The sequence below is a fragment of the Myxine glutinosa genome, chromosome 7 (assembly GCF_964187855.1).
Source record: "Myxine glutinosa chromosome 7, kmMyxGlut1.1, whole genome shotgun sequence".
Classification (NCBI taxonomy): Eukaryota; Metazoa; Chordata; class Myxini; order Myxiniformes; family Myxinidae; genus Myxine; species Myxine glutinosa.
Window position 1 is genome coordinate 165,593,619 of NC_136267.1, and position 12,587 is coordinate 165,606,205.

General features: G+C 42.6%; 1 protein-coding gene across 6 annotated transcripts in view; it reads left to right on the plus strand.

Moving 5' to 3' along the window:
- The window catches only part of LOC137431812 (uncharacterized), a 164,084-nt gene that overhangs the window by 43,673 nt on the left and 107,824 nt on the right, over nucleotides 1–12,587 (plus strand). For all 6 annotated transcript variants that reach the window (XM_078782521.1, XM_078782523.1, XM_068123534.2 and 3 more), the window contains exons 4-5: nucleotides 9,950–10,024; nucleotides 11,739–11,846. In XM_078782521.1, the coding sequence (XP_078638647.1) occupies nucleotides 11,844–11,846 (3 nt within the window). In that variant the 5' untranslated portion in view covers nucleotides 9,950–10,024; nucleotides 11,739–11,843. The remainder of the gene's footprint in view (nucleotides 1–9,949; nucleotides 10,025–11,738; nucleotides 11,847–12,587) is intronic.

Consider the following 12,587-nt stretch of genomic DNA (forward strand, 5'->3'; position numbering starts at 1 on the left):
TCTGTAGGAATATTTGGGGGACAGAGCACAGACAGGGCTGGGGGGGCTAGGCCAGAGAGGAGTCGGTAGAAGACGGAAAGACCACCAACCTGCCTGCGGTGAGTAAGTGAAAGGCCCTCGGAGATAGCGTCATCGCGGGAGATTCTAATGATTCTGAACGCTTTGGTTTCAACAGCGTGAAGACGAGCTAGGTGTGAGGCAGGAGCACCAGCCCAGAGGGGAGAGCAGTACTCCATTGAGCTGCGGATGAAAGCCTTGTATGTGGTGAGGAGCTCAGGTGTGCCAAGGAAGGACTTCGCACGACGGAGGATGCCCAGTCGGCGACTGGCTTTGGAGGCCAGCTTGGAAATGTGGTTTCCCCAGGAAAGATCATGGCAGATAGTGAGACCCAAAAGCTTGAGTGACATAACTTCTTGGAGAAGATTATTCAGAAAGTGGATGGGAGGGTTGTCCAGTCGGTCTTTTCGGAGAGACATCGTAAGAGTGTGAGATTTGTCAGGATTGAAAGACATGTTCCACTTGTTTACCCAGTCTGTGATTTTGTCAAGGTCTGCAGAGAGTGAGGAGGCTGCAGACTGCCGAACTGAGGCATGAGGAATGGAGCGGCAGAGAGTGGAGTCATCAGCAAAGAGATAGAGAGGATTTTCAATAGAGTCAGAGAGATCATTGATGAAGACCAGAAAAAGCACAGGCCCAGAACACTGCCTTGGGGAACTCCAGCCTGAACAGGAAGAGGAGATGAGAGAAACCCATTCAGGGCCACACGCTGACTATGACTAGAGAGGAAGTCCGCCAGCCATGCATGGAGATTTGCATGGATACCAAAGGAGGAGAGTTTGGTGAGCAGAGCGGGGTGCCAGACCGTATCGAAGGCACGTGATTTGTCGAGGGAGACAGCTCTAATTTCCTGTTTGGCATTGAGGACCTCCATCCATTGTTGAGACAGCAGAAGCAGCATGTCCAGAGTAGAGTGACCTGGTCTGAAACCAAATTGATGATCAGAGATCAAGCCATTGGAGAAGAGGAAAGATTTAATATCCGAAGCAATGATGGATTCCATGACTTTGCTGATAATTGGGAGAAGGCTGATTGGTCTGTCGTTGCTAGGATCTGTTTTTGCACCTTTTTTGTGTAAAGCGGTGATATTGGCTGATTTCCAAGCAGATGGCAGTTGACCTTGAGCAAAAGAGAGGGTGAAGAGAACAGAGAGAAGGAGTGAAAGAGCGGAAGAACAGGATTTTAGGACCCGTGGGCTGATGCCATCAGGTCCAGTTGCAGAATCAGAGTCGAGGGTTGACAGAAACTTTTCCACCTTGTCAGGAGGAAAGGACACTGAGTCCAGGAGCAGCTGGGTACGACTGGGTACGGGGGGTACAGAGAGGGATGGGTTTGGGACACAAGATTTAGAGGCAAACACAGAGTTGAGGCAAATTCAGCTTTTTCACGTGCCGAGTCAGCTGTGTAGCCGTTTGAGGTAAGGGAGGGGATGGAGGGGGAACAAACACCAGAAACAGATTTGACCAGACGCCACCAGGATTTGGAAGAGGGAGACAGATAAGAGAGTTCGGTCTTCAGAACGGAGAGATATTGTTTCTTGGCTCTCCTGAGGGTGGACACACACTTTTTTCGAGCTTTGTGAAAGGAAATGAGATTTCCTTCCGTTGGATTTGCTTTCCAGGAGACGAAGGCAAGTTGTTTCTGGGCAACAGCCTCACCACAAGATTCCGTGTACCATGGACGGGAGGAAGGGTATGACAACTGAAGACGAGATGGGATAAATCTGTGCATGAGAGAGAGCAATTTACTTTGGAGGAATTCCCAGGATGAGTTGATGTCAGAGGTGGTAGAGATGGGAGACCAGTCCAGATGATTGATGGCTGCTTGAAGACCGTGCCAGTTGGCCTGAGTAAAAGGCCAGACTCGTCGACGCTGAGCAGGCTCCCTGAGAATGGTCAGAGAGATGTCCACTTTAACAAGCACATGATCAGATGAGCCGATTGGAGCAGAATAAGAGTAGCAGACATTTTCAGGGAAGTTAGTCATAACCAAGTCCAGAAGAGAAGATTGTCCGTTGACTGAGATCCGGGTCGGGAAATTGACAGATTGTGTCAGTCCCAATGAGTCGCAGAAGTCCTTTGCTGAGGAGCCATGGCTGGTGAGAGAGGTACCCACACCCAGCCAACTGGCATGGTGACAATTGAAATCACCACATATGAGGGAGTGAGAGTTGGGATGAGTAGATAGAAGTTGGTCCATATTATCAGACAGCGAGATGTATATGGAGTCATCACTGTTTGTTGGACGGTACAACACACATATGAACAAGAGGTGGGAGCGAAGGGGAATCCGTAGCCAGAGGTATTCCTGGGGGTGAGGTGGAGAGAGTGCAGTGCAGGGCGAGTGAGGAAGAGAGTTTTTGATGAAGATAGCAACCCCACCTCCAGGACGAGGCTCAGGTCTATCATACCGGAGGAGGGAGTAACCCCGGAGAGATACTAAGGAATCAGAGACATCATGAAGGAGGAAAGTTTCTGTTAAGCAGATCACGTCTGGTTTGTCAGAAGCAACCTGTATGGAGAGATCAGTTAAGTTTGAACGAAGGCCTCGGATGTTTGAGGTCCATACCGTTAATGAAGAGGAAGGGGGAGCATCGGATACAGAACATGGGGGAGGAGGGGTAGGGTAAGATGTGGAAGAGGTGGAAGAGGTAGGGAGAGCTGTTGAAGGTGTGTCAGATATTTCAGAATAGCTCGGAGAAAGGGAAGGATGGGGCGGACAAAAGGTTTGATGGTGATTGGGTGAGGCACAATGAGGTGTTATTTGAGTAGGGGGAAGAGCGAGGCAGAAGGTTGGGGGAGATGGAGGTGAGAGTTGGAAGGGGGAAGAAGCGGGGAGGACGCTTTGAGGAGGAGGGGTGAGAGGGGGGAAATGGAGAAGTAATGAGGGTGGGGAGATTTGAAGGGGAGGGGTGAGGGGGGAGTTTATGAGGGGAGGGGTTAGGGGGGAAGGGACAATGGGAGGGATTTGAAAGGGATGGGATATGGGGGAGATTTGGAGGGGAGGGGTGAGGGGGAGTCTAGGAGGGGAGGGGCGAGGGGGAGTCTTGGAGGGGAGGGGTGTGGGGGGAGTTTAGGAGGGAAGGGGCAAGGGGGGAGATTTGAAAGGGATGGGTGATGGGGAGGATTTTGAGGGGAGGGGTGATGGGGAAGATTTTGAGGGGAGGGGTGATGGGGAGGATTTGGAAGGGAGGGGTGAGATTGGATTTTAGAAAGTGTACGATTCATGGGAAATGCACATTTATTGCAAAATGAGTTTATTGTGACCTTCGAGTCAAAAATACGTTTTAGGACGCTGGAGGAAGGATGGAGTGCAGGAGAGTTTCGGGAATGTCGAAAAGAGGCACTGTAAGAGATGGAATTTTTTTTTGGGATGAATAGATTTGGTGAGCAAGTCGAAAGCAACCTTTTAAAGAAGAAGAAGAAAAAGGTGTTATAAATATACGACAGAATACAGAACTTGAGGGGAAAGTTTAAACATTTTAAAGTTTAAAATGATTGATTTCAGACATTTCCTCAGACCTCAGACATTTCAACAATATTGATAGATAAAGGTGATATAATATAACAAATATCATGAAACATTTACATTTTGTAGTCCATTGTATAATTTAAATGAACATAAATGCAAATTTCGCATGTGGAAAAAGTAAGTACACCCCTACAATCCCTACATTTATCTCTACTTCAAATACCTAAAATTAGAATCAGGTGCACCAGCTCAGGTGCAAATGATTAGAACATCGTTAGAGAGGATCTTGGAGGAACCTGTCTTCTTTAAACCTCAGACATTTAGTTTGGTTTACTCTTTGTTGTTGAAGTGTGCGGCATCACCATGCATAGATCAAAAGAGCTCTCTGAGACCTTGAGAAAGAAGGTTATAGATGCCTACGAGTCTGGGAAGGGATTTAAAAAGATTTCCAAACAATTTGAAATCAATCATTCGACTGTCCGGAAGATCATCTACAAGTGGAGAAGATTCCAAACAACTGCCAACTTGTTCAGGCCAGGCCGCCCCAGCAAGTTCAGCCCGAGAGCAGACCGCAAGATGCTGAAAGAAGTCTCGAAGAACCCCAGAATGTCATCATGGGACCTACAGGTAGCTCTCACCACTGTTGATGTCAAAGTGCACGAGTATACCATTAGAAAGAGGCTGCACAAATTTGATCTACATGGGAGGTGTGCCAGGAGGAAACCTTTGCTGTCCAGAAAGAACATCAGGGCAAGACAAAAGTTTGCCAATGAACACCTAGGCAAAGACCAGTACTTCTGGAACAATGTGCTCTGGACAGATGAGTCAAAGGTAGAGCTATTTGGCCACAGTACGAGAAGACATGTTTGGCGAAAACCAAAGACAGCATTTGACCACAATAACCTGATACCAACTGTAAAGCATGGTGGTGGAATTATTATGGTTTGGGGCAGCTTTGCTGCATCAGGGCCTGGGCAGCTCACCATCATAGAATCCACTATGAATTCTTCATTGTACCAGAGGGTGCTTGAGGATAATGTGAGGCCATCTGTCGGAAAGTTGAAGCTCAACCGAAGGTAGACCTTGCAACCTGACAATGACCCTAAACATACCAGTAAATCCACCAAGGAATGGCTGAAAAGAAAGAAATGGAGGGTTCTGGAATGGCCAAGTCAAAGCCCGGATCTAAAACCCATCAAGATGTTGTGGGGGGATTTGAAACGAGCTGTGCATGCAAGAAACCCCTCAAACATCGCACAGCTGAAAGAATTCTGCATGGAGGAGTGGGCAAAAATTTCTCCCAGTCGATGTCAGAGATGGGTAGACGTTATAAGAAACGCCTACTTCAGGTTGTTCTGCTAAAGGGTCAATACCACCTATAAGAGCCAAGGGTGTACTTACTTTTTCCACAGGTGAAATTAGCATTTATGTTTCTTTAAATTATACAATGGACTACAAAATGTAAATGTTTCATGATATTTGTTATATTATATCACCTTTATCTGTCAATATTGTTGAAATGAAGATCAAATAGCTGTAAGTTGAAATATGTGGAAAAAGTCAAAACTTTACATGGGGTGGGTGTACTTACTTTTTCACGTGACTGTATATTATGCTATTATCATTTGTTTTGTTGTTAGAAGCGGCATTGGAAAAACGCCACGATAAAGCCATCTTAACATGGATATACACCTCAACATGCAACCCCAATGGTGGAGAAAACTTCCTTTGGGAAGGGGGAAAATGAATTCGCTACAACCTTCATTTTGTGACCCTTAATCCTCCTGTCAAGTTTGGTTGAGATTGGATAAGTAACGACCGAATGTATCGTGGTCAAAAATCGTCAGACAGACACAATTTGCGTAGTTTCGTATGATGTGAATAAATTGATCAACTGTTGATCTTCCTGGGCGAAATCCAGCTTGTGCTTCATCAATAATTGGTTCACGAGTTATCAAACAGAGTGACCACTATATTCGTCATGGGTGTGTGTCTGTCTGTCTGTCCGCAGCATAACTACCCGATGATATCATCCGATCTTGATGAAACTTGGGTGGGAGGTTGATATCATGATCTAGTTGTGTCCTGCCTTGAGTGGGCGTATTGCGCCCATTGTGGGCGGAGCGACGCCCGAAAAAGATGTCTTTTTAGGGGGTAATCGAGTTCAAGCTACATCTTCTCCGAGGGAGTTGGTGGAATCTGACAGGGGTTTCGGTATTTGGTTAGGCCAATGGCATGTGTCTCGCCCCACGGAGCTCGATTTTTCATTTTCGCCCCAAGGTCAAGGTCACAAGGTCACAAAATTTAGAAAAGTCAATTTTTGATGGTTTTATTACATTGTTCGCTTCCTGATAGGGTGAACTGTCATACATGATCTTATATTATCACATACATCATGAAATACAAGTTATCCAACAAATTTCCGAATCTTTGACCTCTGACCTTTGAAGGTCACAAAGGTCAAATTTTCAAAGTTGTCGGAATCGAACCGAATTTTCGGTATTGTGTAGCTAACTAACCTCATAACTGATTATACATTATTTTCTATCTCATTTCAATGTCAGTAACCTTCGTTTTGACATTTCAAGGTCACAAAGGTCAAATTTTCAAAGTTGTCGGAATCGAACCAAATTTTCGGTATTGTGTCGCTAACTAGTCTCATAACAGATAATACATTCCTATTTATATATTTTCAATGTGGGTTTTGACTTTTCAAGGTCACAAAGGACGGCCATTTCAAAGTAGTTTGAATAGAACACTTGGGTTTTACGTACAGCTGGCTCTTAAAGGCCTGCGCACGTAGCGCATTGGGGCCCTTTGTAAATAGGCATGTACACCGCATGTCGGGGGCCGACACCTGCCACGTGGGCCCCCGAACCCCCATTCCAGGCCTGTTTCGGTTATAGTCCATCCTTTGGCATTGAATACCACTCGTTCGTGAACCATCGTCGTCTCCTGACTTGTTTCTTCTAATTTCTTCATCGTTCTTCTTTGAATAATAGTTGTTAAGATTTTCCCTGCGTGACTCAGCAAGTTGATGCCTCTGTAGTTCCCACAGTTTAACTTGTACTTTTTGTCTATGGGGGTAATGATGGCTTTTCCCCAGATGCCTGGAAATACTTCACTCTTCCAGACCAACCTTCATAAATGGTAGATTATATCGATACCAATTTTACCGGAAGCTTTTAGTTCTTCAGCTGCGACACTATCATAGCCAGGTGCTTTTCCTTCAGTCAGCCTCCTTATCGCACTGGCAACATCCTCTCGAAGAATTTTCTGGTTCCTCGTCTGTACTCAACATTTGTAGGATATTATTTATCATCTCTTCACTTACAAACTTTCGTTTGTTGTATCAGACTGTTAGTCTTCATACTTTTCCTTCCAGCGGTTTCTAACATCCTGCAAGTTCTGTCAGTACTTCCCCTTTCTTTTTCTTTCCTGTTCTCATTCTGGTTTTTGACTTAGTAATTTTCTTGATGATCAAGTACACCTCTTTGGACTTTGTAGTTTGGTGTGCCTTCTCCACATTCGCACATAGATATTTTAGCTACTTGTCTTCACATCCTTTAACTTTCCATTTTATTTATCTTGCAAGGAAGTTGTACCTTGACCGTATGTTAGGGTCTGCATTTTTTCCCACTTTTTGCTCCAGAGCGCTCTTCACTTAGTCATATGACTTCTTCGCTGATCCAAGAATTAGCTTTTTGTACTTTCTTCTTCTTCCACAGAAGAAAACACTTGATGTGTCATTAAAAGCAATCTTAATACCTTCCCATACTTTTCAACATCAGTATTCTCGTCATTGAGCAGAGGAGCAAGTCTAACGCCAATTTCATTTTCATAGTTACCCTCACCAGAGGAGAGGTTATTGCATTTGAGTCCATTTGTTTTTTGTTTGTTTGTTTGTCCGCACAGAATAAATATGATTTTCTCTGCAACTGTTGGTCCGATTGACAGGAAATTTTCACCATAAGGGCAACTTCACCTGTATAATTTTTTAATGACAATTATGACGTCATAGGTCACGTGGTTCGGCCGCCATCTTGGAAAAACGGAAAAACTTTGCACCTCTATATCTCCGAAAGCACTGCATAGAAAAATATTGAGACATGGCTCATTGTTAAGAACTCTCCATGTGGAATAACATATGTTAATGATGATATCATAGGTGCCTCCATTATGACATCATAATTAGACCAGTACAAAACTTCATCCGATCAAGATGAAATTTCTTGAGCATCATCTTGGGATAAATTTGTGGAGAAAAAAAAGATGACGTCATCGGCCACGTGGTTCGGCCACCATATTTGTTTTACTGCAAAAGCCTTCAAAACCACTTAAAACACGTCCTGGCGAGGGTCTGCAATCTCTAATTGCTCTTTCTTGTTTCTTCTTGTGGTTTGATGGGCAAGTTTGAAAATGTCATTTAGCTTTGGGTAGTTTGGTTTAGGTTTAAATTTATATTTGATATTTGCGAGCACAAATTGGTTATCGGATCCTATATCTGCACTTTGGAATCTTCTTGAATTTGTGATAAATCTCTTCTATTGGTTCTTAATAATAGCGTCGTCATTCTCATTGTGAGTCCTTTGATCAGGCGATTCCCAAGTCCATTGTCCATTGAATGGTTTTTGCTTAAACATAGTGTTGATTATACACAGGTTGCTTGCAGCACAGAAAGTAAGTAATTTCTACCCCTCTGACATTGTTATTAGTTCCTTACAACTTCTTTCCAATATGAGTTGTCACTGCCAACCTTGGCATTTAGATCTCCCATAATGATTAATATGTCCTTTTTCGGTACTTTGCAAATTTCACTATGCAATGAGTCATAAAATTAATCCACACTTTCTTCTGGGTCTGCAGAGTTGGGAGCATACACCTGGATGATGGTAATTTCCCATTTTGCATTTGGAATCTTGCCAATATCAATCTTGAAGAAACAGGGTTGTATCCGAGGAGTGTTTTTGATGCGTGTTTGTTCAGGATCAGTGCAACTCCAGTTCTATGTAATGGTACATTTCCGGAACACAGAATCTTATGGCCTTCTGTGATGAGTTCACCATCAACTGTCCAGTGTGTTTCAGCAATTCCCAGTATTTCCCATTTGAATTTCTGCATCTGGTTTAGTAGTATTTCAAGGTTTCTATACTGATGCATTATCCTAACATTACATGCGCCAATTCTTATCTTGCTTTTGGTCATTAGTAGTGACCTCGTATCCTTGGGTATATCAGCTTCAGCCCTTCCATTTGGGTTTCCTTGTTCAGTTCCTCCATTTGAGTTTGGAGATGGACCGCTATGTTGCTCTACGCTCTGTAAGCCCCTCGGATGGGATGGCAGGTTTGTAAAAGCAGTGGCTCTAACCCATGTGCAGTGTCGTTTCATCATCATCTTAAGAAATCATTAAGTTAATCACAAGTCATAAATCATTATTTCTAACTTAAGAAATCAAAATACGAGTAAATACTTTAAAGCAGTACATATTTAAGGGTGTAGTACTGGTGAAAAATTGAGAAAACTACATAGGTACCTTTGAGAGGCCTTTACACAAAAACAAAGTCAAGTTAATATCTAATTTTCAGTTTTTCTTGAAAGATATAATCTTGGCTTTAACTCAGACCAGTTTCAACGCTTCTTTGTCATATTACATGCATATAATTTGCATAAATTAGACCGTCAATAAAAAACAAGGAAAAACAAAGAACACATTTCTACTTCTATCTTCTATGTCACCTATCATTCTTTTCACACAAAACTTGGTACATGTATTATACATGTGTTTACTACCTGATGAGAGGATTTTGTGAAATTATGTCAAATGTTCACTAATTAGCTAATTATGCCAATTACCAGATAAAACTTGGTTGTCCTTCAATAAATCCACAATGGCTACTCCTATAAACAAAAGCCTTCATCATTTTAAAGGAAGTGATATTCTGAATATCCTGTCCAAATTTCAGCCCAAAAGAATGATGCATTTCCCAAGGTATAACAAATTTCATGCAAAATATTATATTGAATTGAATTGAAATTTGAATTTTTCAATAATTAGGGGTACTTCTATGACCTCTAATAGCATGATTCTTGTTTATAAGACTATAAGGAAACTGTTCAGCTAAAAAAAAAAAAAAAAAAAATCACCTGTTCACCAGTACTACACCCTTAATGGCTTTATCTTTGTTTCACATGCCCTGACCACTTAATTGGGCCTTCGGTACAAGACCCAGATGAGGGGGCTGCCACTGGACTCTCAATTTTCTCACTCACTATCACAAGCTTTCAACACCCGTGCCAATATTATTTCTTGGGCCACTATGCATGCATTAAAAGTTCTATATGCTTGGGAAAAGGAACTTGAGAGGGCAGTGTTTATTGTAAAAACCCTTAAATGTGTTTCTGAGATTGTTTCTCTTCACAGCTGGAAGAATTGTGCTTGAGCTTTTCACCGACAAATGTTACAAAACATGTGAGAACTTCAGGTGCCTTTGCACAGGCAAGTACTTAGCAATTCCACTTAGTGCTGTTTTGGGGAGATCAGGGATCTGAAAAATGTTCATTACTACAAATTTGTACATTGTTGAAGAAATGTCCTTCCGCACCCCATAGTTAATATTTTTTAAGGGTTTATACATTACATACAACCAGTGTGTTTCACTGGGCCAGATACCCAGTATCTGCAACCCTACCAAAGCCTGGCGTTGGCTGAGCTGTTAGGGTGCCAGCTTGGGATCCTAGGATCCTGGGTTCGAATCCTGGTTGATCGCTAAATTAACGCCAGGGGGGTTGACTCAGCCTGTCATCCTTCCGAGGTCAGCAAATTGAGAACCAGTTCACTGGTAATTCCCTGTGTGTAGCAAAAGGCGACCAACAGGGTTGGCGGCAGGAAGAGCATCCGGCCATAAAACATTGCTTCAAATAAAAAGGGGACCACGATGCCCGAAAAAGGCCAACCCCTGCTTTGCGGGGGAAAATGGCCTTTAAAGGTGGTTGGTATACCAGAATTTGTTTTTGAGTGGGGAATGCATAACTCGAAAAGACATTTTAATTCAGGGCCTGACTTGTAACTTGGATTGCCATAACAATTTGAAGAGCTTCGCTATAATGATAGTCTTTACCTCTCATATTAATATTTAGGATATTGCATATTTCAAAGGTTGAAATAGACAAATTTAGGGATGCAGTAAAGTTTTCTTGTCATGCACAGACGAGACATGTTTTGTGGTCTCTTATGAAAATGCCATTATAATTTGACTTCTTTCCCACATCCCCTATCATAGGGGTTTGGTGGGTGGGCGAAACTGACACAACATTTCACGAGGGCTACACAGCACAACATAAACACACATTTTGTGCTAACAGCTTCATGCAAATTTTTATGCCTCCGTCAACGAAGTCGCCGGAGGCATTATGTCTTGAGGTTGTCCGTCCGATCTTAGTCAAACTTGGTGCAGGTATGTATAATGAGGTAAAGATGAAGTGATTAGATTTTGGGGTCACGAGGTCAAAGGCCAAAGGTCAGAGGTCATATCGGGTAAAAATGTGATAACTCGTGAACAGCTGAATGGATTTAAATCAAACTTTGTACAAGTATTATAATGATGTAATAATGTGGGCGGAGGCATATCGGTCGACGTTGTGACGTCGAAGAGTGTCGTTCTAGTTTTTTTTTTAATCTGAGGATAACTGCAACTTTTCCAGGCTCAGGACTTTCATTTAAAGGATGCTGCATGCAGCATGAGATAAAATGCACACCACATGGCCATTGGTTCTTGTAGAACCCTTACCTTCCACCCCCAACCAAAAAAAAAACAACCAAAACTCGTATTGCCCGGCTCTCCGGTCCGCCCTTGCCCAAAGCGATGACACCAACAACACAGTTGAGGCACATTCATTTTAGTTGTGTAATTCAAGTTAATACGACAATGACATTTTTATGCCACTTTCCCTTATTCCTTCATATATTTGTGTTTATAGAAGTGTATTCTGCAATTAACAGCTAATAAATTTGCAAATGCAGCCAATAAATTTAATCTTGCTATCATTCTTAAAAACGCTGATGTATTTCCCAGGCAACTCCTCCACAATGTACCACAAGTATTTGCTTTCTGCACCAAGTAAATGTCTTTTTGTCTAAATGTAAACATTGTCTGTAAATTACTTTGTGCTGTTGATAATATCACTTGCCTCATTGATTCTCCATAATGCAGGTGAAAGGGGGATCGGGAAAGCAACTCAGAAGCCTTTGCACTATAAGGGCACTACATTTCATCGTATTGTCAAAAATTTCATGATTCAAGGTGGAGACATCAGTGATGGTGAGAATGTTGAGATATTTTCCCTTTCTCATCAATGTATGTGTTTATATATACAGTCGTGGCCAAAAATATTGGTACCCTTACGCTTTAAAAAAATAACTCACAATTTTCTCGAAAAATAAGTTGAAATTGACAAAAGTATTTGTTCTCCACAATTCTTTATTTCACTGTTAATATTACAGAAACTTTGTTTTTGATTCAGAACTTGATATATCCTTTTAAATCAGAAAATTAAAAACAAATGGCATTGACAAAATTATTGACACCCTAGACTTGATATTTGGTAGCACCGCCTTTGGACAAAATAACTGCAGTCAAGCACTTCCTATATCCATGAATGAGCTTCCGACACCTCTCTGCAGGCAGTTTGGCCCACTCTTCTTGTGCAAACTGCTCCAGTTCTCCCAGATTTGAAGGGTGCCTTCTCCCAACTGCTGTTTTCAGATCTCCCCACAGGTGTTCAATGGGATTTAGATCTGCACTCATTGCTGGCCACTTCAGAACAGTCCAGCGTTTTGTCTTGAACCATTCCTGGGTGCTTTTTGAAGCGTGTTTGGGGTCATTGTTCTGCTGCAAGACCCACGGCCTTTGACAGAGACCCAGCTTTCTGACACTGGGTTGAACATTGCGCTCCAAAATGCCTTGGTAAACTCCTGATTTCATGATGCCATGCACACATTCAAGGCACCCAGTGCCAAGGCAGCACAGCAACCCCAAAACATCACTGAACTTCCTCCATGT